A 24,479-nucleotide genomic window follows, 5' to 3' on the forward strand; every position below is an offset into this window, starting at 1 on the left:
AGCAGATGAGATTCCCGCATAGTTAAACTAAATGTCATCACACTGTACGTGGCTGCTGATTTCAGGTTTGCTAATTTGTAAAATAATGTGAAGAAGATGCTGCAGTTGTGAGGGGAGCAGCTGAATTATAGGTACTTAGGCAGCACTGTAGGGATATGAATTCTGTTTATTGCACAAACCTGCCTCCATAATTAATAGAAGTAGTAACATTTCCTTGCTCTGTTTTCATTAATTCAGATGGATAGCTCTGGAAGATGAGAATGGATTAGAAAACACAGTTTTGGAAGAACAGGGGAGAACCAGAGGACTTTACTGGCTTTTCAGCATCAGTCCAGATCTCCTTCGATGTGCAAGCAAGATTAGTAGCAATGCTCTGTGTGTTGCAGACCACCATAATGGTAGCTTTATATTACTTTTCTCTGCTTCTGGGAGAAAAGACCCAAAGTTCCCTAGATGCCTGTCTGAGCCGAACATTACAGGATGCATTTTGAACCCCTGAGAAACAGCCACAGCCACTCCAAAGTCTGCTTAAACCCCAGCAGCTCTCCAACACCAGCACCACCAATAAAACTGGCTTCAGGGTTTCCCTAACAAGCTGCAAACAATCATGTCTCCTTTAGTGGGAGCTTTATAGGCCTTTCCCCTTCTCTTAGGAGGCATAAATATATCAAGGCTTAAAATTACTCTTTATTTATCTCGGTGGTGTAGCGTGATATTGTTCCCTCAGAAGCACTGGTGATACTTTATTGTGTTAGGGAGGAGGGCAGCATGTGAAGCAGAGCTGATGCATAAGCTGGCTTAGCCATGTCCAGCAACAATCCAAATATGGTCTGGGCATTATTTCATTATTTGGATGCCTCAGGGGTTGGTAGCAAGGGGGCGTCCAATAAGAAGCATGAAATCCAGACTGCTACACAAGGGGCTTTTCACTTCTGGTGGAAAGCTTTCTTTGCAGCCCCATCCCTCTCGAGGTTAGAGGCACAGGAATAGGTATGTCAGAGATGTCTTCTTTCCTCAATAATTCATTGAACAAAGCATCAATCTTAATATCTTTCTAACATGAAGTACATACCAGCCACTGAACCACTCTGACTAAAGGAGGGCCTTTTATTGATAGGACTCCTTAGCCAAATGTAATGCAATTAAATGATTGGATTTCATTACCTATATTGACATGGTGTCAGTGACAATTTCCATTCTCCCTAGTATTTCTATAAATAAAGTCATCTGCCATAATTAGAAAATATGAACATGCTAAGACCTCCATTAATGCTTCCTCATATTAATCTAAGAGCTGGGCAGATGTTTATTAATACCTTGTTACACTGCGTTCATCAGCTGTTACCGAGAATAGAAAGGCTGAGACCTGATCTTATGCTGAAGGTTAAATAACAGCAGATCTGGCTAAATCTTGCCTTCTGGTTGACTTTTGGACAATATCTTGGTTTTTATCAAAATGCTTTTTAAACCTTTAACCTCTCTCTCTCTCTTTCTTTCCATCAGTGTCCTTTGGACTGTGTATGAATCTCAGCAGCATTGCCCTTCCTCCAGCATTGAGTTCAGCAGCCCTTTATCTGCATTCTGATGTTTGGTTTGATTTCAGTGGAACTAAATTACATCAGCCTGTGACCTGTTCTCTGCTTTTCCCTCCTGGGAGATATTTAAGGAGCAGGGGTGACAAGGGAAAGCCGAGATCCACCCCATTCGGTACCTGCTGATGGGTGCTTGGTGATTGGTGTGAGGAACAGCAGATATGGATAGACTTTCACCAAGGTATGAGGGGTATTATGCTGTGTTCTGAGACCTCACATGCCCTCCTGTATCCTGCAGTGGGCAGGTTTCAGAAGTGTTTTAACCTCTGTCCCAAGTCACCTCCCATTGTCACCTTCATTGGGTCTTCTGCCAAGAAGCTGCACAATTTGTGTTTTCTGTCAAAGAACTTCCCCCCCCCCCCCCCCCAGTATCTTTTAACCATTGTGCTCCATGTTCTGTGGCTGATTCCTGATCTTCCTCTCCTTATGCATTTGTCTGATGTTTTATGTCTCTTCTCACTTTCTGCTCCCTCTCACCATCACCTGGATCTGTTCTCTCAGCACTTTATTGCCTGGGTTTGGCACCCATCATGTGACACATTGACTTGTACCAGCAAAGCAACCGTCCTGCAGCCTCTGCAGTCATGGCATATGCTTGGCTTTGTCTATGTCTGTGTGCCTGTATCAATGTGTTCTAATGTTCAGGATGGTGCCAAACTCCTGCTCACTCTCACTTCTGGTGTGCTCAGAGGAGGGGCTTGATTTTTGGGATGAGCCATCTGGTGTCCAAACAGTGTGGAATGGCCTCAGTGGCTCACAGAAAGAGTGCATAAGATAGGTGTTTGTTTTCCTGCATAGAGACTGCAATGAAGCCTATTCCCTTGTTTTAGGAAGAGTTTAAATCTTGCTGGCAAAGCTTGATAAACTTCCCCTGAAGGACTCAGCCTTCCAGGCAAACCCAGGGTTTTTTATCAGCTGATAACTATTGTAATGTTTTGCAAGCTCTTTGTTAATATTTTCATGTATCCTCATCAGAAGATGTGATGAAACTGTACATGCCTTGTGACCTTTTGTCCTCAGAACACTGGGCTGTTGCTGCTCCTCATCTAAGGCCAAGCAAAGCTTGGCTGCTCACAATTGGGATCTACTTTGTAGGGTAAGATGCAATCACAAAATCACACAGAATTATTGAGGGTGGAATAGTCCTCTGAGATCATCAAGTCCAGCCCATGACCTAACACCATCACATCGACCAGACCGCAGCAGTAAGTGCCACATCCAATCATTCCTTAAACACCTCCACAGATAGCAACTCCACCACCTCCCTGGGTAGTCCATTCCAGTGTCTAATTACCCTTTCCATGAGGAAGTGCTTCCTAACATCCAACATAAACCTCCCCTGGTGCAGCTTCAGGCCATGTCCTCTCGTCACAAGGTGCACTGAAATGGGTGGGCATCACTCACAGTGTAGGATAGGCATGACCCAAAGCCTGCCATGTGGTGATCCTGAACTGATGAACTAGCTGCTATGTACTTTGAAAGACTGGTAGCAGTGGCTAGCCCAGCCTCATCCCATCCCATGGCATTCCATTCCATGCCATACCATTCCATCCCACGACAACTTCAGAGGCAACCCAGGTAGATGGAAAGTGACTCAGTAAACCCAAAAAACAGGGTTCATTTCAAAACTCCTGACCTCAGAATGGAATATGGGTGCTAAATTAGACTGGCCAGCCCTGGAAAACACAAGTCTGTGGATACCCATGATGCTCCTGTACTCTCCCCTGGGTTGATTTCAATAACAGTGCTCAGGCCTTCTTTTGTACTAAGTCATTAAAAATTCATGTGTGTGTATGTGTGTATATATATATATATATATAAATGAAAAACCCAATGTTCCTTGCACCATTTTCCATCCCCTTCCAATCTCCTTTGAACTGGATGCTGCTTGTCTGTTCTCTTGTCTTGCCCTCTCTGAAATGATCTACTTTTTGCACTCCCTTACTCAGAAATGCCTTTGCAGAAATGCCCACAAACAGCTGCTCCTTGGGTCAGCATTTCAATTTGCTTTAAATGGTACATTTCTATTTCCTGGGCCTTTACTTATTTATTATTATTTATATTGAATTTTTTTTTCTCTCAGTCTTTACATTGCTTCTGATAACTCTGTCGGGTGCTTATCTGTATAAATAGATCAATAGCTTTTGGACTGCACTTTTCATGAAGTAATAGACTGAGGGGTTTGCTTCAAACCTGAAAGCTTCTGTACTGAATTTATTAATACAGCAAACTATTACAAATGTATGATCCACAAAATCACTTCAGTCCCAAGCTAAAGTAAATGGATTTTGTCCCCTTTTTAAATTTTCTTTCTCTTTTATTTTTTGCTGGCCAGTTATATTGAAGTAGTTGCCAGCTGTTGCCAGTCTTACACCTCCTTTTTCCATTACAGGCACACTCAGTTCATCAGGGGAAAGGACACTACTCACATCATGATGACATTGTTTCCAGAGTTGGCAGGCTTGGCTTAATTGCTGGTCCCAGGAGACAAGGGGGTGTGGATCATCTTGGGCTCATCCAGGGGACTAATCTAAAGGGAGGATCTAATAGAAATCAATCTCCCTTCTCAAATGAGAGATGCTCCCTTCTTTTACACTGCTGTAATCTGATCTGAATGAAAATAAGGCACAAACTAAGACTTTCATTTCTATTCCTAGATTTCTCAAGGCAAGACCGTCTTCCTTAAAGCCAATTTTTGGACTAAGTGAAAAAACACAGTTCTACAAAATCTCTGTGTGAAACCACCAGGAATGCAACAAGATAATAGTGTAGCAAGATAAGGGGGATTAAGATTACTTCCAGGACTTTTAAGAAATAAGGGGTGAAAATGTTAATGGAACACTCAGCTGGGGGACATTGCTGGGACCTGAAAGAAGTGATAGACTGAGATAGCTGGGTGCACAGCAGTTGCATTGTATGGAATACCATTGTGTGGCCAGCCTTTCCCATGTACATTGAAGCCTACTGAATTCTGCCTGGATTATGACTTGGAGCCTTTAGGAGCTATGGGTAATGAAGCTGATTATTTCCAGATGATGTGTGCAATGAAGAAGCAGCTGAAATACAATGGACTGGCCATTAGTGAAATGAGAAATACAATGCCTGGCAACTCAATGGAATCATCATTGCAGCATAACTTTTGTTAATTTTTCATGGATCACTCAGAGGATAAGCCTAGCATTGCTGTGTGGGGTATGCCTATTAATTGCACCTTATTTTGAAGGTACGATGTTTGCCTCCTACAGATTTGTGGGGGTCTTTTTTCAGGGCCATTTTGGTTCTTGTTTAGTGCTGGATACAGCTCTGGTACAAACACCATAGTGCCTGCTGCACCCCACGTTCAAGAGCAGCAGGGATTGAGAGCTGTTGTGGAAATTAGGTGTCCCTTTAACCCTTTGAGTGGAATATTCTGTAGAGACAATAACAGCCACCAACAATCTGGTGGAGGCCTGACCCAGCTTGCAATGAAGCCGATGAAGTATTTCTATTGTACTTAACAGACATTGGCCACAGGCTCAAAAGAGTGCACTTCAGATTTAATTTCTCTGCTTTTGCAGGGATCTTATTAGATTTGCAGAGTTGGTATTAGATTTGCTCAGTGGTATGAGAACATTACTATTCTGTTAAATTACTTTTCCAGTTAATAATATATTCTTTTTGACAAGGGTTTTTCTTTCCTAAATCCTTTTTACCTGTTTGCCTTCAGCTGGTTAGGGAATTCAGTCTCACTTTCTGCTGTGAACTACTACATGCCCTTATCTCACAGGATTAAACAGCTCTTGTCCACTTCTCAAATGAGTGCTCTGTGTGCTAAACTTCAGTTTTGTTCCTTGGGGAAGGTGTTCCTTCTTTATTGGTGGAAGAAAAACAAGAAAAGCCTTTGTCCAGTTCTGGGCCCCTCAATTTAAGGACATTGAGACTCTTGAATGAGTCCAGAGAAGGGCAACGAGGCTGGTGAAAGGCCTCGAGCACAAGCCCTGTGAGGAGAGGCTGAGGGAGCTGGGATTGTTCAGCCTGGAGAAGAGGATGCTCAGGGGAGACCTTATTGCTGTTTACAACTACCTGAAGGGAGGTTGTAGACAGGAAGGGGATGGTCTCTTCCCCCAGGCAATCAGCACTGGAACAAGAAGACACAATCTCAAACTGCACCAGGGGAAGTTTAGGCTTGAGGTGAGGAGAAAGTTCTTCACTGAGAGAGTTGTTAGCCATTGGAATGTGCTGCCCAGGGACGTGGTGGAGTCACCACCCCAGAAGTGTTCAGGAGGGGATTGGACATGGCACTTGGTGCCATGGCTTAGTAATTATGAAGTATTGGGTGACAAGTTGGACTTGATGATCTTTGAGGTCTTTTCCAACCTTATTGATTCTATGATGAGGAAACTTAAATCAAAAATTGGCTCTTGACTCCAAGCTCTTCCAGGGCAAGGCTTGGCATTAACCTCTGGGGAAGTCCTCCTCGGGCCTGAACCCTACCTGTCACAACTTAAGATAGACTTTGTGGTCTCATTCCTAACAATACAGATCTCTGAGATTCTAACTGTATTATCTTATTTGTACTGTTTACACCTGTAATACCAACAGCATGCTAAGTGCTTTGAAGAGATGATGGAAGACCAAGTCCCTGCCTAAAGACCTTAATATTCATATTTTATTCAAAATTTAAAAAAATCCATACTTTGAGTCAGTAAGATACCGGATTAAAAAGGCTTTTCTCCTTAAATTGGCTCACAGAAATATAACCCCCTGAAGGGAGTGAAGGAAACAGCTGCAGAGGGAAGGGAGCCAGCACTACCGCGTACAAAGCGACTTTCAGCTGCCTCATTCAGAGATGCACTTTCAGCCTCAGCCTGGGGTCCTTACAGACACTTTTATCCCTGGGAGCCCAGCTGGGACTAGAGAGGATTGAATCTGCCATGCCTCCCTGCATGGAATTCCCTGCTCCATCTGGGACAGGGGAACCAGGGGCAGTGTGAGGGGGGTGTAGTCTTTGGATCTTCCTGCTCTTCTGGCAGCTCTTGCTACGAGAACCAAATAAAATAACTTTTTGTTTTTGTCAGCAGTTGAGAGTGTAAAACACACAGTTCCTCAGTTCTGACTGCTGTGCACAGATAGCATTCCCAATGTTTTGTCACAATACAATTATTTGCTATTTCTATCTGCAGGACATCAGTGTTAACATCATTTATTAATTATTCGTAAACGAAGGAGCATTAAATAATAGCATATGAAGAAATCTGTAGGAAAAGATTATTTTTTCTGCATTGGGTATACTAGAAGGTTAGTGGAAGTAGGATACTTTTACCATTATCACCGAATCACTGATTGTTAGGGCCTGGAAGGAACCTCCAGAGATCACCAAGTCAAACCCTTAGAATAGAAAGGAATTAACCAGGTTGGAAAAGACCTTTGAGATCATTGAGTCCAACCTGTCATCCAACACTATCTAATCAACTAAACTATGGCACCAAGCACCCCATCCAGTCTCTTCCTAAACACCTCCACCCTGGGCAGCCCATTCCAATGGCCAATCACTCTTTCTGTGAAGAACTTCTTCCTCCCAGCCAGCCTAAACCTCCCCCTTGAACCTCCAGAGATCACCAAGTCCAACCCTTCTGCCAAAGCAGGATCACCTAGGGCAGGCTACACAGGAACACATCCAGATGGGGTTTGAAAGTATCCAGAGGAGACTCCACAACCTCTCTGGGCAGCCTATTCCAGTGCTCCATCACCCTCACCATAAAGAAGCGTCTCCTTGTGTTGAGGTGGAACCTCCTCTGTTCTAGCTTGTAGCCATTGTTCCTTGTTCTATCACTGGGCACTACCATAAGGAGACATCTTGACACCCACTCCTGAGATATTTATAGATGTTGATAAGATCCCCTCTCAGCCTTCTTTTTTTTCAAGACTAAACAGCCCCGGTTCTCTCAGTCTTTCTTCACAGGAGAGATGTTCAAGTCCCAAAACCATCTTTGTAGCTCTCTTTTGGACTCTCTCCAGCAGATCCCTGTCTCTCTGGGCAACAGTGAGAGTGAAATGGAGCACGGTGCTCAGGGAGGGAGGGAACAGGAAAAGCAACTAATATGTTTTTGAGGAGAGGAAGTCAGACCCACCATTACAAGTTGACGGTTGTGAAGCGAAGCTGAGGAGAGTTTTGAAGCCCTAAGTTCCAGCTTGTTGTGGAATTTTAATGTATTTCCACATGACCGATGTTTGGTTAGATATTGTAAGCACAGCACTGGAAAATTAGGATTAGCAAATGAGAAAATTAAACTGAAAATTGAGCAGAGAGATTTGAAAGTAGATGTCAGTGCTTCAGTCATGATGGGCTTTGCCCTTCAAGGATTTATTATTTTTCTTTTAATAGTCCCTGAATTCTTATTGGATTTTAAATTGTTTCCATTCCAGAAGCCAGGGATTTTGCAAGGGGTTATAAAAGACCAGTGACAGAACAACAGCAGAAGAAATGCAGGATGAAAGTTTTGACTTAATGATCTCCCTTTGGTGGTAGACTCATCACAGACAAAATTTCTGGGCATCATTCCTGGCCACAACACGACGACAAAAACACTCAATGCAAACCTCACTGAGCCTCTCTCAGCTCTTAAGAAAACATCTGCTACATGACGAATGTATTTGCTGGGTTAATCATTTCTGAAATGCGAGTGAGACACCAAGAAAACTGCACAGGCAGACACAGGACATAAAGAACTCTGGCTATTAGCTGGACGGTAGAGAAATCACTCAGAGGTGGCAGGCAGAGGAGATGGGTCCGCCGTGGACCCCAGGTTATGCCAACATACCCGAGCACCTGCGCTGGAGCACCCTGCCAAATGTGCTGTGCTAAATGCACTTCCCAACAATGGCACTTTGATTAGCACAGGAGTCATGATGCTGTGCAAACCAGGCTCGTGCTGATGCTGTAATGAACCAGACAGCTCAAATATGAGAAATGGGGAAAGCAATCTGCATTAGTAAAAGAAAACAGCAGGTCATGCGTAGCCCCGGTGACTGTCAGTTTATTGTCTTTGCTATGAAGATCCAGAAGATCTGACACTTTCTGTATTGGTTCTCAAGGAACATTGCAAGAACATTAGAGACAGGGGAAAAGAGATGCAGAGCAGTCTGATAACTTACCACGGCAGTACGTACCGAGTCAAAATTACATCCCAGGCTTCCCTCTCCTACTCGTGAGGTTAGATCATGCTGATTTTATCAGCAAGGTCATTTTAGCACCCACTCTTAATCCAAAATCTAGTCTGATGTTTGTTTAGGAGATTTGAGTAATCTCTTTAAGAGAATTAACAAGGGCTGAAGCCATAAGGAACTATATCTCAGCCCTGTCTCGAGCACAAGGATTTGAGGTCAGAACTGTGTGAAGGGTTTTTTTCAGGCAGTGTGGAAACAAATTAAATTCTCTGCAGAGCCAGTCAGGTTATGGAGTATGGGGCATAAAGCCTGCAACTGACTTTAGGTTGCTTTTGAGTTCATTTGTCTGGCTACCCTGGTAGCAATCCATGATGTAGTACCGATAGCATGATATGGAGGGGGGCTTGCTATGACAGGTTTACTCTCTGAGCCTCATAGACCAGCAGTCAGTGGCCAAACATTATGTGAATGTTTTGCTGCCTTTCCCAGCATCACAGGTTGGACTTGATGATCTTTGAGGTCTCTTCCAACCTTGGTGATTCTGTGATCACCATATGCTGCCTGTTAGTCCTTCACAGTACAACCCCGACCCTGGAGCTGTGTGATGGGAGCTAACTTGTGGTTGACGGAGTGGATGGGAAAATTCAGTGAGGCGAGAACCATTGGTGCTCAAATGCCAAGCTGTTAAATCTTCAGTCAGTTTTAGTTCAGAAATCATCTTCCCTCCCCCCCCCCCCCCCCCCCCCCCCCTTTTTTTTAATACAAATAATTAGAAAGATAATCACTGGATCTGATGTCGAATGTTCACTTGAGGACTTGAGGCTCTTGGGTTAAATTTTGGGAAGGGCTTTGAGGATTTGGCTTTGAATCCTTGCATCTAAAGCTATGCTGTGTTCTCTGGTTGGATGGAACTAAAATAGATCATTTTCTACATGTTCTCATCTGAGAATATGTGGCTAACATCACACAAGATTAGCTCTTCTCTTGCAGATTGGTCCAAGAAAATACTGAAAATCCCACAAAAGCAGCATTCCCACAAGACTCCTATAATCTCAGGCAGAATGGTCACCTAGAAGCTCCTGGCATTTTCATACCATTAACCCTTACACCCTTTTCCTTCCCAGAAGGCTGCTGACTTCATTATCTAGATCCAGAAACAAAGAACAACATCCTGGCCTGTGGGGGTGGATGCTGTGGATGCTCATCTCAGGCACCCTGCTGTTTCACAGCTGGCAGCAACAGATAAAATGATCAGTCATCTGAGCCAAGGTACACCAGATGCAATCACATCCCACTTAGAGGCAAAGTTGGACTGTTGCAGCCTTATGAGTAGAGGTAGGTTTGGGTATTAACTCATCTCAGCTTCCAAACTTTGGAGTACAAGAAAGTTTGGAATGTAACTGGGAATTCTGAGGCCAAAGACCCCAAAAGTAAAAGCACAATAGTGCAGCAGCTGCTGCTGGCAGAGGTACTACAACTCACCTAGCAAAGTTTTACAGTGAGGTTTGCCACCCAAGCATCCTTGTGTGGATGACAAATTGCAACAGAAGTTATTTTACTGAAAAAACAAGGTAAGTCATTAATCATTAGATCATTAATCACTGCTTAAAGTCACTCAAAGATATGATGAGCCAAAGAAGGTGGCCTGTCAGAGTGGGTGCTCTGGCATGAGCAGTGGAGCTCCTGCAGACGGTCTGGTGGGGCTGAATGCAAGCCCTCAAGTGTTAAGTAATTGTCTTTGCACTTGCAAATTTCTGTAATAAGAAAGATTTAAAAGAAAACAGCCATCTGCCTCAGGAAAGGCAGCATGCAATGATCAGCTTTCATTGCTTACCAAAGTAGTTAGACAGGGAAACAAACAAGATGGGACCAGGCAGCTGAAATCCTGACTGCAGGAACTCAGCCCTGCCTGTGCTTTCACAGTGGTTTGCATTCACAGAACAAAACCTGCCTAGCATCCTTCCAAAAGCCCCAACAGGAGTCAGGGGTCACAGCACTGGAAATACCCATGTGCTGGAGGCTCTGGCAAGCACTAACCGTCAGCTCCTCTGGCACTAACCATCAGCTCCCTCTACTTGAATGACTGCTGGTGGTGCCTTGGACTTTTCTCTTTGTGATGCTTAGGAAACTGTCTGACAGCAAAATGGAGAAATAGGCAGCCCAGCTCCTACAGCATGGGAAAACAAAACAAGCCCCCAGCCAACAGAACAGGAGAGGAAAGAGAGGATGCATGCCATTTCCAGCTTTCTCATTGCTGTGTGGTAGCAGACATGAGAAATGACCCCCATTGCTTGAGTTCTTGACCCTTAGGTACTTTCTTCTATTAATGCCAGATGGAAAATCTTCAAGTCTGAAAGTGTGGTGGCAATACATTACAGCAAGGCATACAGAGTTAAACAAGTCATTGAATGCTCATTTCTTCAGTTCAGTACACCTTGATGTACCATTTCTTTCAGCTGAAACTCTACCGGCTCCCTAGGATCCATTCCAGGTCTATTCCAGGGCAACACTGAACAGGTATTGCCCAAACTAAGGGACCTGTGAGGCTGCCAAAGAAAAATGCTGGGGTAAGAAATACCAGTTGGTGCTGCCCAGCCTAAAGGTTTTACTGGAGTTCCAAGATGGAGCAGAATTTGGCTCAGCTCAGACTCCTGGTAGCCGTATCTTCCCCATGATCAATCAGAAGAGCTCCAGGCCATGCTGGAGACCCATGTGGCTCTGAAAGCTCAACTAAGCTTTTGGTTGATTATCCAGATGGAGCCATAATCACAGGATGTTAGGGGTTGGAAGGGAACACCAAAGATCATTGAGTCCAATCCCCTGCCAGAGCAGGACCATAGAATCTAGCACAGGTCACACAGGAATGCATCCAGATGGGTCTTGAAAGTCTCCAGAGAAGAAGACTCCACAACCTCTCTGGGAAGCCTGTTCCAGTGCTCTGTGGCCCTTACAGTGAAGAATTTCCTGCTTATGTTAAGATGGAACCTCCTGTGCCCCTTGTCCTATCACAGGGTGCAATGGAGAAGAGCTTGTCCCCTCCCTCTTGACCCCCAGCCCTCAGATATTTATAACGCTTATTAAATCCTCTCTCAGTCTTCTCTTCTCTGGACTAAACAGCCCCAGGGCTCTCAGCCTCTCCTCATGACGCAGTGCTCCAATCCCTCAATCATCCTGGTAGCTCTCTGTTGGACTCTCTTGAGTAGAACCCTGTCCCTCTTGCACTGGGGAGCCCGGAACTGGATGCAACACTCCAGGTGATGTCTCACCATGCTACTGCCAGCAAAGATATTAATACACATGTCCTACTGCTAGTGTTTTTTAATACACACTACTATTAATCAGTAAATTTTCACGTGAGTGCAAGGTGCAATAAAGGCATTCCTTAGCAAGTTTGGGCAGTTCACTTTCCAGTCATGACTCACTCCTTACTCTAAGAAGCAAAGCCCAAGTGACCGAGCCGTGGGGAGCACACAGAGGCAGTTTCCTTAGCAACACGAGCCACTTGAAAACGTCCAAAACGTCTTCTGTCTCCTGCTCACTGTTCCTTGAAGTTGTTGCTAAACAACTTCAAGGTTTTTAAGGCCAGGCTGGATGGGGCTCTGAGCAACCTTATCTAGTGTGAGGTGTGCCTGCCTGTGGCAGGGGGTTTGGAACTAGATGATCCTTGAGGGCCCTTCCAACCCTGACAGTTCTGTGGTTCTACAAGTGGATTCCAAACTTCATACCTGAATTTCAGAGGTACAACAAACATAATACCAAGCAAAATCCTTAGTTTGCAAACCAGTTAACCTTTGCTACTGCTCTGACTTCAGGCATGCTAGGAAAAAAAATATTTTTTTTCTACTATGTTATGACCAAACACTGCCTGGGCTCATAAACACCCCCAAAGGAGGCTGCTCCTAGGTCCTCAGCTGATATCAATTGTCATCAGGGTGTGTGTGTCTCTCTGTCTGTTAAATTTAATGCAGCTGTGGCAATTCAGAGCAATAAGACCGGCACCTGGTGGGTGTTTGTGAGTCTCAGATAAGTAGCTCACCCAGGCAGCAGTGCCTGTACTTTGGTGTGGTTTTGTGGAGCTTCTTGTTGAGCTCTTGTGAAGAAAGCAGTTCCTGGGAGGTATTGGACCGAAGAAACGAGGGAAGGTGTTTGGAAGCAAGCAGGAAAAGCATGATTTGTGCATTTAAGGTATTGTGTTCAGTAGCCTGAGCTGTTTCCTTTTTGCTTGTGCATTGTTCCTTATGGTACCTTTGCTCCTTGTTTTGCACCCTTCTAGGGTAAAGTAAGCTTATTGTGTTGCAGCAAAATGCCAATTTTGTGCTCGATATAATCTACATTAAAGTCCAGGAGGGTGAGTGTATGTGCCTTCCTGCCTGGGTAGGCATGTGACTGTGGAAGAACTGTGCAGAAATGAATGTATTGATTTATGCCTCTCGCTGCCTGACAAGAGCAGATGGGGGTCTCAGTGTTTCAGTCTAGCTGATGGACTGCACTAAACGCAGCCTGGTTCTGCTGCTTTTATGTATGAGTTATCTTTGATGCAGCCAAGTCGTTTTTGAAGTATTGTAGAAGGTGAAACAGAGCCAGCTTTATAGGCAGTAATAACAGAATGGTATTGTTTAGGCTAAAATGAGTCAATATTTGGAAAATTCCACTCTTAGTAATAAGACCTTGCCTGAGGGAGGCTGAGCAGTGCTGTCTGTAGCAGATGTGAGAGTGAGTTAGTAGGGTGAGATAGAGTCCAAGTGCTCTTGTGCCCACCAAGAGGCAGTTCTGGAGGTGCATGAACATAGGCATGTGGGCACTGAATCATCTGTAACTGGGAAAATAAGCTATGGGAAATAGAGGTACAGTTGCAAATTGCATAGGGGGTAAGTGCTGGTGGTGGGAGGGGATGGGAACACTAATGGTAGAGGCACAGGGTGAAAGTGGCATAGTCACAGGTTTCAGTTAAAGGTTGAGGAAGAAAAGACAAATTTAGAGAAGGTGTGAAATGGCAGAGGTTTTAGGTTTGGGGAGCTTGTCCCACCAGCCCAGCATGAATCTTGCCCGACCTGCTTTTTCAGGGCTGCTGGCTCTTGCTAGTATCAGATGGACAAAGCCCTGGCTGTGTCCTATAAAGCTGACAGCAATAATGAATGATAATCCATATTTCTGTAATGCCTTTTTCCTCATGACACTTAACAACATGCTACTGACAAAACAGAGGGCTGGATTTCAGCCAGTTTATTGAAGAAGCAGCAGTGCTCTGGCCATGATCCTACAACTGGGAGCCCTAGCCTTTAATGCTTTTGATCAGGGATGGGGAATTGCTTTTTCTTCTCCCTGCTCACTATCTCCTCCAAATAAACACCTTTTCCCTTACAGCATATGTTGTATATCCAGGACTGTCTAGAGAGTCCTTAAGGATGTTAACTGCTCAACCTTAACACCTAGTTTGTCCTAGCTTGATGCTCAAACTGCAAAGCCATCTCCTCTAGCTGAACAAGTGTATGTGCTCTAATCAGTTATAGAATGGGAGCAGCTGTCTGTAGTACCAGACAGCAGATCTAATGACACATTGCTGGAGGAGTTCTGGGCTAGACTGTAGCAATCTTAAATAAAACTGAGAGAGCTGATTTTGCTAGTTTAATAGAGATTACAAGCAGCTGAGAAAGAAATGAGTCGTCTTTCTATCCTTGGTCCATTGCACAGCCAGAATTTCTCGTTATTTGTGGGCTGAATATTTTATTGACCATTGTGTTCCTTGGCATGAACTGAATTTTCAGCCTCCAGGTTTGTGGCCATTAACCATGGTGAAAACAAGTGTGATGCATTCAGCTCACATAATGATGTTGCCTGTGGAAGCTGCAGATGGTTTGATTGACTTATGGTTGTGGCAGTTGCCTACAAAAGTGTCCAGTTGGGAATGGCTGCTTGCTTGTGTGATAGGATGTTCCCTCCTGCAGATGCTAGGTACTTGACTAGGCTGTGGCTTTCTGGTTCCCTTAGTGGAATTTGCTGTTTCTGGGTTGAGAGTGTGGTTGCAAGGATAAAAAGGAGGTGAATTAAACTTGCCTGAAACTTTATGGTGGATTCTGGTAGAGCTCTTTGGCTCAAAATGTTTTCCATGCTTTCTCTGAGCCCTCTGACATTTGTCACTTGCTGGTCTTTTTGATTCAACAGCATAAAATGAAAGTCATCCTTACTGAATGAGTAAGGATGGTGGGAACTGAGGCTTTCAAGGACCTTATGTGTATGCAAAGGAGACTAAATGCACTTGAGACAGTGACTGCACTAAAGACTACTTTAAACCCATGAGTGTGGGCCTGAGCGGAGTTTGAACAAGCTGTATGCTTATGCAATTAAGGCAAAGCTGTGCTGCTTCTTGAGCACTTACAGCACTTGAGAGTGGCACAGACAGGTCAGCTAACTGCTATGTGGTCACCTACTTAATCCCCAAATGGAGAAAAATCAGCTCCTGTGCTGTGTGGAGGAAGCAGTGAGTTTGTCTCAGGCTGTGTAACTGCAGGATCCGATCCCGAGGAGTGACTTTCAGCAGCACCTGGGCTCTTGTTTTGCTTGTGGTGTTTCTTACTTTTCTGGATCAGGAGGCTGCAGTCTATTCCAAAAATACCAGGAGTAGAGTTTGAGTGCATGAGATGTGGAGTGGATGTGTACTTGAAGAAAAAAATACTTTGAAAGAAGTATCAATTTTATGATCACTGTAGAAGATTGACACAACAAGGGACTGGTTTTGCCTCTGCATGAAACAGAAAGCAAGGTGGGGAAAAAACTTCAAGACTGTTTCCAGCTTGTTTGGGGGCAACCAAGCACCTTCCTTTCCTGCCTTTGTCCCTTGTAGATATGGCAGAGCTGTAACTGCCTATGGATATATAACATGAATACTTTGAAGGCATCTGAAAACAGCTGTCTTTTGGTCTTCAATCTGTTATCTCACTTGTGAGGATGTTAATATCTTGTACACCAGGCCATATTTAATGACTAAAATGTCTGTTTCACCTGCAACTAGTGAGAAAGGCAATTATTTAAAGCAGTGTAACTTCTGTTAACCAGTCAAAAAAGTAACACAAAATAGTTCTGACTACTGACTTGTTTGAAGATGGTAGCAGCAAACCACCCCTCAGATCCACACATAGCTACAGCTCTGGACCTCACGTTGGGCAATGCAGAAGGGCAGAACCATGAGATGGAGGGCAGAGGGATGTGGAGAGTGTGAATAAAGTAGTTTTGTGGTGTCAGATGTAGCATCTCAGAGGACAGCTGGGCCGAAGCTATGCCTTATCAATTAGTAATGGACCTAAGTAGTCTATTGGGTCAAAATGTTATTTTAATTTTACTATTGCATCTTTCTAACCTTTCCAAATTTAACCATATGCACAGGAGTAGAAATGGTCCTAGGAGTAGAAATGGTTCTAGGACAGCTCAGCTTGGTGAGTTGGTTGTGAGTTTTCCTAGACTCATGGAAAAAGAAGGAAAAACCCTTCTGAGACCGACAAAATAGCTGGTTGGCTTCCCCCCCTTACCTGCACTAGCACCTGGAGCTTATCCTTCCCTGCTGCTTCCTCTGTGCTTGCCCCCTCTGATTTTTGGGCTGCCACCTCCTCCCCCTAATTTAATGTATACAGCAGGCACAGCAGGAAAGAGCTTGTGGGTGTTCCCTCTCACCTCCTGTGAGATTGCTTGTTGCCAGATGTTCAAGCTTCCCTATGCTGCTTGGCAGAGCCCTTGATGATATTCAAGATCTTTGTGAGCTTGCAGTGTGCTGGGGAGGACCAGCAGAATCTACTGACCCATGTGGAATTACCTCTCTAAAGTTGGACACTGACTATTGTCCTAGATCTTGTGCAGGCTGGGAGGAGAGATAGGGTGGGAGACAGGGTGAGAGGGAAGGGAAAGTCTTTTCCTTCCACACTAAGAGTTTGTGCTGACAGCAAATGCCATCCAGAAGCAACCTTTGCCTCCTAATGCTGACCTGCTAATAGCTGGGAGGCAGCCTGCAGCGCTGAGTCCTGGCAGGTCTGCCAACAGCAGCAGGATGCTTTCTGTCAGGCTCATCCACCTCTGAAACTTCCAGTGCTTCTCTAAGCCACACAGCTTCACTCAGAGACAATTAACTATGTGCTAGCAGAGACAGACTTTGGTTTTAAGCAGAATAAACTTATGAGTAGGACATTGATGGGCTCAAGCTACTCCTGAGATTTTTCCCTCTTCCCTTGTATGAGACACATTGTCTCACCACAGCTTTTTCACATTGGCAGCAGAATTGAAAGCAGAATAAAAAAAACCCAGACAGTTTTCCAAGCTTGTCACATCTCTAGTGTGGAGGGCTACTGATTGATTCAGATAAACCCTGTACAGAAGCTAATTGCTGAGAAACAGCAGGATCTTTCAAAGCTCTGATTAAAGGCAATTTAAAGTCTCCACTGATATTAGCAAAGGCATAAAGCTGCTGCTGGACACATACCACTTAGCAAGACCAGCTTACCAATTGAGGGGTGCAGCTGACCTGTGTTAGAAATGGGCATTCTCTGCTGAGCAAATCTGGGCTTGCTACCCCTCCTGCACACCTCTGGCAGTGCAGTCGGGAAATGATATTTCTGAGCACCAAGTGGCAGGTGTGGACCTGTGCTGAAAAGTGAGTGTGGGGCTAAGTGAAGCCAACTTGAAGCCCAGCAAAGAATATCAGTGTGTGCCTGAGGCTCTCTGTGGGGCTGCAGCAGGAGTGCAGGCTGCCAGTCCTCTACTGGAGGAGCTTTCCTTAAATGACAAGTCCATCCTTTCCTCCTTGCTTCATCTCTGGTGAAACACCTATGACACTGCCTTCCCTCATACTCTTGTTGCTCCAAATACTTCACCCATCAGTGTTTACCTGTGCATGGGCACACAGAAGTGAGTCCCTTTCGAAGTTTTGTCACAGTTCAACTGGCCCTTATAATTATTCCTGTAAAAGTGCACCATAATATCTCTGCTGTAGACCTCTAGTTAAATGCATGTTAAAATCTAGGGTCGAGCCACCTGGCAGTAAATTAATGGTCCATAATGTAGCTACTGCTGTGATGCCTCTCTTCCATTAAGAGAGGCAATGTTGCTCTAAGTGTTTTATATGCCCAGAATAATGGTCCTTGTGGCTCACACCTGCACAGGGGAGAAGATGCTTGTTGCATTTAAAAAATATGAGCCAAAAGGCATTGCTCATGAAATGAGCAACGAGACCAAAAGATTTCTCCCAAGGGAGACTCTCATGAGGGTGAGGGCTTTCAGCATGTCCCCCCATGCATCATTTCAGAAGGGTGCACACAGACCCTTCACTGATTTGGTGCTGCTGCTTCTGCCTGCCCATCACCTGGAGGGGTATGGCAAGCATCAATACCTCTGTTTGTAGCATGCAAAACCCAGGAGACTCCTTCGCTACTACTGCCCCTCTGCTGGTACAACATGCAGCAGCTGTTTAGTGGCACACTTCTTTACCAATTGATTCTTCAATATAAAGGAGAGAATTGCTGGCTGATTCTGGACACATGCAATACTCTGTTCTGCTAGACTACCTCTGGGGTTTTGGATAGTAGCCTGGAAGGCAAGGTTCAGTCCTCAGCATTGGAGTCTCCCTAACACCCTGCCACTTGGCATGCAAAGTGGCACAGAAAGGGGGTGACTTCTGATTTGTCTAGAAGGAAAAAGAGTAGAAAGGGAAATAAAAGACATTTACCATCTTTGGTGGTGGGAAGGGTGCTGAGGCCTTCTGCTTTCTTTTCCCATTGCCGTGCTCCTTGTCTTTCTTGGGCCCCATGTTGCAAGTCCTATGCTCCCATCTGAAGAGCACTGGCTGCTGGCTCCCTCCAGAGCCCATTGACGCAATCTGGGTCATTCAGAGAAGGTTGTCAGGAAGGATCCTGCGCCTCCCTGCTGTGCCAGCACTGAGCTTTGCCTTCCAGGGTGTGCAAGGGGCTGGGCTGGTCCTGAGTCTTGCTCCCAAACATGACTCTCTCAACGGACTGCAGCCTCAGGACTCCTGGGGCATACCCCGGGATGACCAGCTAAGGTAAGGCAATGCTGGGGCACTGCATTGGGGTCATGGGAGAAACACCCTGTGGGATCCATCTAAGCACTCTTTGGGTGGGGAGGAGACTACAACTGAAGAGAGCAGAGTATCCCTCTGAGGTAAAATCCACCTGCCCTGCCAAGGGGCTGCTGGTGCATAAGGGGATTTCTAGCAAGGGAAGAAAGCCCTCCTGGGGAAAAACAAGGTGCGTTTTTCAAGTGGGACTGAGTGGGTTATGACTGAGAGCTAATTTGTATGGTTGCTTCATGAGTTTCCCCAGTGCTTGGACTCTGCACCCAGCAACAGACACTATATGTGCTGAGAATAACTGATTGCTAGAAACACTATCTAAGAGTATATGCATATAGACATCCAGAGCATGATACATCAATTTCTTTGTATTTTAGCTTTATCTGTGACAAAATCTCTCCCCATTCCAACACCAGTATAATACTGAGGGACCAGATGTGCTGTCAAGCACTGTAGCATAGTGGAGGCCATCCTTCACCTGGCAGTTCATATTCATCATGAATCCCCACCTCTTTCCCTGACCTTATTCTAGGTGTTTACACAGACAAATGCTTGTGGCAAACAAACCTAACGCCCAAACCACTGGTTAGATCATTCTCAACCTCCTTCTCATTTACTGCAGTGAAAACCTACAAGCAAAGGCAGAATGCAAGGATTGCTCCAGCCCAGGGACCACACCAAACAGGGGCTGTGTGTTCCTGTTAGCTCCTGTATTCAGACTAGCTTCACTGCATAGCAAAAGTCACATGAGCAATGAATTTCCAAGGCTTTCCAGACAAAGTGAAGTTCCTGTAAGAACACTGTCTGTTCAGCTGCAGGTTTTTATCCAAATAATCTTCATGCTCCCAGCCTCAGACTCTACATATGTAGATCCCTCACCTGCCCATTTGCTATTTTTGCATTAAAAGTCCTGTGCAAGATGTGGGTCATGCTCTAGCAGCAGCTGCTTGTGCACATTCGGAAAAACAAACTCTGAGTGAGTGCTTTCTGGGGAATATGGATATCAGGAATCAGCCCCAGGCTGGAACAATGACACTGTGGCATAGCAGGATGTTTGGAAGCTGGGGAGTGTGTGAAAGTTTGTGCTCTGCCTGTGGGAAGTTTGTGTGCAGTTACTGCTTCCTCAGCCCACCCTTGTTTTAAATGCAAACATAGAAATTGCTTCAGCTTTACCCTAAAGTGAGTAAAGATAATAAATATCAAGTCGAATAAGAACCAATAGTGCATGAAAGCTGGCAGCATGTTTTAATTTGCTGCTACTACACCTTTAATTTGACTGGCACAGCTGGCAGCACAGCAAGTTTAGGCTGTGCAAGCCCTTGTGTGTGAAGTTGGAGGGGGGTTGGACAGCGGCTTACCCACTGGCCATAAGCCATGGCTTGGAATTTCCTCACTCTCTTTATTTTAATTATTTTCTGTGTTGCTAAAAGTAGTTTGCTGTCTGCAAGTATTTCTTGTGCCCCTTCCCTACCCCATACGCTGTTTTCAGTCTTTATTGCAGCATTCTGGAATGTTTTGTTTTCCAAATGAGGCTCATGGAGTTCTCTAAGTTGTCCCCCCTCCCCCCACCCCAAATCACATCACAGTATGCATCACTAAATCAGTACTGTAAGCTTCTAGCTGCAGATCACAAATGCTCAATACAGTTAATTCATTCCTCAGATGAGCAGAGAAATTTATTTTTCAAAAAAGCACTTCAAAGTGTTTGCCTCTAAAATGTCCTTCATTCAAATCCTTGGCTAATGCCTGGCTCATGCCAGCCTCTTGTCAGAAGTGACCACTCTAGGAAATCCTTTTCTAGGGTGCCCTTAGCTGTAAAGCCTGAATTTGCTCGAACACACACTTTAATCTTCGCTCCCCAACACTTCACAGCAGCCCTCTAAGCTCTTGGCACCAGCCCCATCCCAAATGCCTCAGCATGTCCTACAACTTCCCCGGTAAGGATCAGGTTTACCTTAGCAGCAGCGGAGCAGCAGTGCCCAAAATGGAGATTTCAATGGGATCTGACAGGGAGATTTTCCTTCTCATCTACATACTTCTGTAGTTTCCACCTTTGGGAAAGCAGCTTATCTACAAGCAGAAGGTTTCCATATAGCTTGCCTCTTGATGTCTCCAAATATTTCTTGCTCCTCTTCGCAGTTCCCAGGCAGTTTGAGTTGCTTTGTGTTCTTAAATAGAGGTGAAGCACCAGCGTTCAGTAATTACTCAGAAATGAGCTGCCAGAAGGAAGTGGGTGCACAGACCCTCTGAATAAAGTCAGCCCAAAAAAGCTGAACTTTCTCTCTCCAAACTTTATTTCACGAAGATCCTTATCCCCACCTTTATAAAAACTTCTGTTCCCATCTGCTCTGCCTGAGCATCCCTGGCTGCCTGGGCTCCTGCGGGGCATGACGGCCATCTCCGTGAGGGTGGGATGCTCGGTGCAGAGTCGGTGCCTTTGCTGTCATTTGGCAAAACTCACGCCTCTGCCCTGCTCCTCAGAAGAAAACTGCAGGAGTCGGGCAGGAAAGTGGGCTTGGGGTTTGTGCAGTCCCAATATCGTGCACAGCCCGTGGCTGGCACACAGATAGGGAGGACCTTGGCTCTGCAACCTTTACTTTCTGAAATGCCAGGGCTGTGTAGAAGCAGCTGTGCAGCTCTTTCTCCAGCACTCACTCATCCCTGTGTATCCTTGCATGTGCCAGTGTGAAATCAGGGGCTTCCCAGCCTTCCCCTCAGTCACCTCCATCGGACCACTTTGTCCTTGGGTGGTATTTGCTTTTCTGAGTCAAGAGTGTGCCAGAGAGATGCTCCTGTTCGGCTCAGGCTGCTTGCTGATTTCCCACGCTGTGTGCTTGCTGTCTGTTCCTATGGCAAAAATAAAAGCTGCTTTTGCTGGCCTGGCCCACAGTTGGTTGTGATAGGAATTTTTTTTAATATTTTTTTTTTTCCTCCCCTGTTTAAAATGTAAGATCTCACAAATTAAGAAGCTACAGCCTGTCTAGATCTTATACCAGTCAGTCTCTGATTCATCAGAGAATCTCCTTGGTAACTCGCTGCTCCTCTCTGATGATTTGCTACAAAAACCTCTCCCAGTTTAAAGATAAAATACAGTCAAAGCAGAAGAGGAGCTACACCATACAGATACCTTATAAAGAAACATAAGCCTTGTGTGCATGAAGCTATACTGGATATTTTCTGATGTGTGTGGGAAGCAGCCTCTTTGTGAAACAGTGTGGTATCACTGTTTTCCCATCACCAGGTGGGAAATGTGCCCCAGCTGCATCATCTCTGCTAGGAGTCCTTTTTTTTGTTTGCTGCTCCAGGGTGAGGAACCCTGCAGACAGGGTAAATAATCCCACAGGAGATGAGGTTGTTGGCATCTAACGAGGGTCTCAGCAGTTCATGCTTTAATAAACCAGATTTCTGGCCTGACCACCAATTACAAAGCTTCAGAGAGGGTGACTTTCTGCAGGAGGTGTTCCTGGTGTCTTTGATGTTGCCTAGTAGTCGTCCTGCTCTGGTAATGAGCCCCTGCTGACTGCCCTCAGCAAAGCAGTGCCCATGCTCCAGTGGCTGCACCAGTCAGAGGGAAAGTGCTCACTAAAGATTTGTGGCTTGTTTATTTTTCTTTCTGAGAACCAGGCTTGCTGGAAAAGTGGATCCAAAGTGAAGCTAAGAACACTTTGTGTTTGAAATAGCTGGTAATTGTGTTCAAAAAGTCAGTGTAAGAAGTTTGGTGAATGCCCAACACTAGGCAGCTCTGTGGTGAGAGCAGCCTGGGGTTCCAGAGGGATGAGATGCTGGTACTGGGCTGGAAACAAGTTCTTGCACTGTGCAGCTACAGCCAGAAAGCTCCAACTCCCTGTGTGCAAGCTAGAATCATTCCACTGGTGCCATGCAGGGGGTTCCTCATGATGCAGAGCCCAGTGGGGTAGAGAAGGGGAGCTGCTTCTAATCACTTTTATCAGATAAATTAGGAATAAAACTTTTTCTAGACTTCTCATGTAAACTCCTTGCAGTAGCCTTCATCTGGCTCTTGGCAGAGGCTAACAGAATGATGATGGAGTGGAGCAAGTCCCCTTAGGCTTCTTGATGAATTCCCACTGGCTGTATTTAGAATAGAATAGAATAAACCAGGTTGGAAGAGACCTTCAAGATCGTGTCCAACCTATCATCCAATTAACTAAACCATGGCACCAAGCATCCTGTTAAGTCTCCTCCTGAACACCCTCAGCGATGGCGACCCCACCACCTTCTCGGGCAGCCCATTCCAATGGGCAATCACTCTCTCTGTATAGAACTTCTTCCTAACATCCAGCCTAAACCTCCCCTGGCGCATTGTGGGTAAGAGCTGGTAGGTTTTTAGATGAAGTTGAGAGGCCTGACTCTCCCAGCTCAGTCAGAGGGGAAAGGGGAGAGAGAGGTGTTCATCTTTTCCCCATCTCAGCCTCCCATTCCATCTGTGGGTGCTGAAGCATGGGAGGGCAGGTGAACCTCTGTTCTGTCCCTGATTCACAGCATGGTCAGGTGCTGCAGTCTCAGACCCAAAGGGAAATACAAGGGGAAGTCATTCCTGCCTATTTCCTGCCTTTACATTTTCTTTTTGAAGCTTGAGAAGAAGAGGGAAGTCTTTGCTACTATCAGATCCCCACACCTGTGCTTCTCTATGGGAGGGAAGAGGAGAAGCAGGCAGAGCCTCTGATGGGACAGATGATTATGGGACAAGTCCCAGATGGCTTTGTCTGCAGGCTCCCTTGATAGAGGAAAGAATGGAAGGGAGGTCAGGTCTAACAGCACTGGTACCTGGTGTTTGGGTCTGTAATACCTGGTGCTGTTCTGAGACTAGTGTGGCTAAAGCCATCAGGCTGGGAAAAGCGAGGTCACTTTTGTTTTGCCCAGGGGCAGGAGCTGTATCTCACCCAGAGCAGAATGTCAGGACAAAACTATGTCCCACCATACTACATTCCTAGAATATGATATCCTATCTTGGAGTCTGCAGTGTCCTGCAGAGGTAATGGGAAGACCTGAAGATGGACTCTTGCTCAAGCTCTGGGGCTTGGCATGGGGAGAAGTGGAAAAGAATCAAACCCTGCTTGTTTCATGTCCCCCATTTGGTGCCTACAGCCTTCAGCTGGGTCCCCTGCAGGCAGCCTCTCTTTGGCTATGTTCTTGCCTTCTATGGATGATTATGAATTCATATTTGTATATATAAAAGGGAGCTTATGTACAGTGTTTTGCTGTTTCTGTTGCCTGTGCAATGTGCTTCTATTTTGGGATGCAGAGCAAAGGTGGCTGCAGCTATTCATAGCAGGGGAGCATGTGTGGATAGGGGCACCTACAGCCCGGGGTGGGCATAGGGCTTCCTGCCTGAGGGTGGCAAGGGTATGCTCTGCCATCAGAAGTGATTTGAGTTGTTTAGCTCTTTCTGTGTCTCTTCAGCTTTATTTCAATTGCTAATTCTGAATCAGATTAGAACTTAAAGGAATGTCAGTGGTAGTAAAAAAAAAAAAAAAAAAAAAAAGGAGAAAAAGGAAATGTGCACAGCTTTGGCAAGAGGTTTTTTTATGAATTGGATCTCCTGAGATGAAAGCTTCATTACTGCAAAACAATGAACTTGCTACACTCTCAATAGTACAAATGGGTTTCATTTGTATTAGGAAGATACAAGCTTATTATTTTTAGTCTGTTCC

General features: G+C 45.2%; 1 protein-coding gene across 5 annotated transcripts in view; it reads right to left on the minus strand.

Moving 5' to 3' along the window:
- Positions 1–24,479, minus strand: part of LOC104302998 (calcium-activated potassium channel subunit beta-2) — a 167,777-nt gene that overhangs the window by 34,713 nt on the left and 108,585 nt on the right. For 2 of the 5 annotated variants that reach the window (XM_054166661.1, XM_054166660.1), the window contains exon 2: positions 20,762–21,654. The exons of 2 other annotated variants lie outside the window; for them this stretch is intronic. In XM_054166661.1, coding sequence (XP_054022636.1) covers positions 20,762–20,835 — 74 coding nt within the window. In that variant the 5' untranslated portion in view covers positions 20,836–21,654. Of the gene's footprint in view, positions 1–18,444; positions 18,595–20,761; positions 21,655–24,479 lie in introns of all 5 variants that reach the window. One more of the 5 variants, XM_054166664.1, reaches the window with a different exon arrangement.

The sequence above is a fragment of the Dryobates pubescens genome, chromosome 13, assembly GCF_014839835.1.
Source record: "Dryobates pubescens isolate bDryPub1 chromosome 13, bDryPub1.pri, whole genome shotgun sequence".
In the NCBI taxonomy this organism is placed as follows: domain Eukaryota; kingdom Metazoa; phylum Chordata; class Aves; order Piciformes; family Picidae; genus Dryobates; species Dryobates pubescens.